The 2,153-nt window shown below is 41.6% G+C and overlaps 1 protein-coding gene across 1 annotated transcript in view; it reads right to left on the bottom strand.

The window, feature by feature from the left end:
* The window catches only part of LOC123120968 (protein ENHANCED DISEASE RESISTANCE 2-like), a 24,044-nt gene that overhangs the window by 20,980 nt on the left and 911 nt on the right, over window positions 1-2,153 (bottom strand). Inside the window, exons 2-4 of the mRNA XM_044540915.1 lie at window positions 962-1,036; window positions 758-811; window positions 611-676 (exon numbers count right to left, since the gene is read on the bottom strand). Of these exons, the coding sequence (XP_044396850.1) occupies window positions 611-676; window positions 758-811; window positions 962-1,036 (195 nt within the window). The remainder of the gene's footprint in view (window positions 1-610; window positions 677-757; window positions 812-961; window positions 1,037-2,153) is intronic.

Below are 2,153 nucleotides of genomic sequence, written 5' to 3'. Positions count from 1 at the left end.
GCAAGAGCCCAACATAAAGACCACCCCACGCTTCCTTTCTCGCGCTTGGATCTACCGGGCTACCGAGCGCGGTACAAAGAGATTAGGTGGGCACACTGTGTAGTCACGTCCTTTATATTTACCACACTTATGTGGCCCGTAACAAGCCTCTTGCATTGCAAATTTAAGTTAATCAGATCACAACAGTATTAATCACCTGATTACATGCTAAATTCTTCTGTGTATTCATCAGAAACCTACATTTCTCTTGCAATATTATGGCAGTTCATATCATAGAGAAAGAGCAAGAATATTATCCGGTGAGTTATTACAATTTTAATACTAATAACGCAAGTACTCCCTCTGTAAACTAATATAAGAGCGTTTAGATAACTAAAATAGTGATCTAAATGCTCTTATATTAGTTTACGGAGGGAGTAGGAAATAAGGAAAATGAATTATATCGGTATATTTACTTCAGCAGAAGTGCCTTAAACAGAAGTATTATTTTAGCTTGTTAGGGTAAAACTTGGTCCAGTTGAACAAGGGAATTGGTGTATTGTTTCAATAAACACCAAAACTACTCTATCTGGATAAAAGCAAGTAGTATTTGACAGTACTTGCTTAATACCTGTTGTTTAGCCTGTTCAAATGCTTCAGTCCATTTCTGAGCTTCACCAGGAGTTGCACACGCAATCTAGTAAAAGACAGTAACCATAGATCTTTAATTGCCAGGAGAACTGTATGCAAACACACAAGAGTGTAATAAGATGAATACCTCTCCTTTCTTCGTTTGATCCAATCTACTGTACAACCTCAAGACATAAACATCCTGCGTTTTCAAAACATACATATATATATATATATATATATATATATATATATATATATATATATATATAATAAGCAAGAATATATGTCTGCTCATTCACTTCATTGTCAACTGAAGCACCAATACAAAATTAGACCATTACGGCATTACCCCGTGGTTGACCTTTTTGCGACCAACCTCCTCCACCACAAGAGTGTGACTGACAAAACCTTTTCGGATAGGTTCCTACAAGCAGATGTTTATGAGTAAAATAATCCTCCACAAGAATGCCCAAGAAAAACTTGAGAGATAAAATTCTGCAAATGAAGAACCATTTGTGGCAGTGTCCAAACATAAGTCCACCCATATGTGGTAGTAGTTCGCGGGAATCAAGACGCACACCCTTGATGGGACGTGGCCTAGGTGGGCCGCAGACCCACTCCCGCATGTTGTGTTGACCATCAAGTCAAGGCAAGCATGTTGTTAGGTGGGTCCATGGGTAAGACCGGCCTGGTTTGTGAGAGCCGGGCAGGTGAACTTTCAAGACGGTGTGCGCGAACTTGTCCTGCCCAACAGCGAGCAACGAAGGAGAATTTTCCCGGCGTGGTATACATCTCGGTAAAGCTGTTGCCTTGTGAAAATGAGGTCACGGGTTCGAGTCCTGGAAACAGAAAGGCTGCGAACAATAGACCCAAAGTGGTCGGACCTGTCCCCGGACACTACGCAAGCGAGAGCTACATGCACCGGGCTGCCCTTTTTATAACATCTCAGAACAACCCCTACATGAGAATGCGGTATTCTGTAGCTGATAAGACACATGCAGGACACACTGACCAAGGTATTGATGTCAAAATCCCCTTAGGGTACACATTGAAAACGCACACACAACTCAGCATTTTCTTCTGAATTCCCTCACTTCTGACAAGTTTGGTGGTAAAATCTTCAGCAGAAAAATAAGCGCACGTGCATCATATATTAGCATAGCAGCAACTGAATCACAACTGTGTAGAATTTACAAACCAGATTAACCTCCAGATGCACATTTAAGCATTTATCAGTAGATACGACACATCCAAATGCATGGAGACCACATTCCCTCGTAACAAAATTAGGCTTTCTCAATTCCCATGGACGTTTCAATTCTCGCCCGTGCAAAGCTCTGCCTCTACCTCATGCCAAAATCAAGTCAGGAATTGCAACGACAGAGTATAATTCGCACAATTCAGCAGTTCATCTAAAAAACCCCACAATTGTGACTAGACAGACCTAGCAAACAAGCAGTAAAGCAAGACGTAACTGAGCGGTCCCGGCTTCATCCACAACCCTGACAAGCCATAAACCGAAATCCCCGAGAATCAAAGGG

Source organism: Triticum aestivum, chromosome 5D (assembly GCF_018294505.1).
Source record: "Triticum aestivum cultivar Chinese Spring chromosome 5D, IWGSC CS RefSeq v2.1, whole genome shotgun sequence".
In the NCBI taxonomy this organism is placed as follows: Eukaryota; Viridiplantae; Streptophyta; class Magnoliopsida; order Poales; family Poaceae; genus Triticum; species Triticum aestivum.
This window is presented reverse-complemented; position numbering and strand designations above follow the sequence as displayed.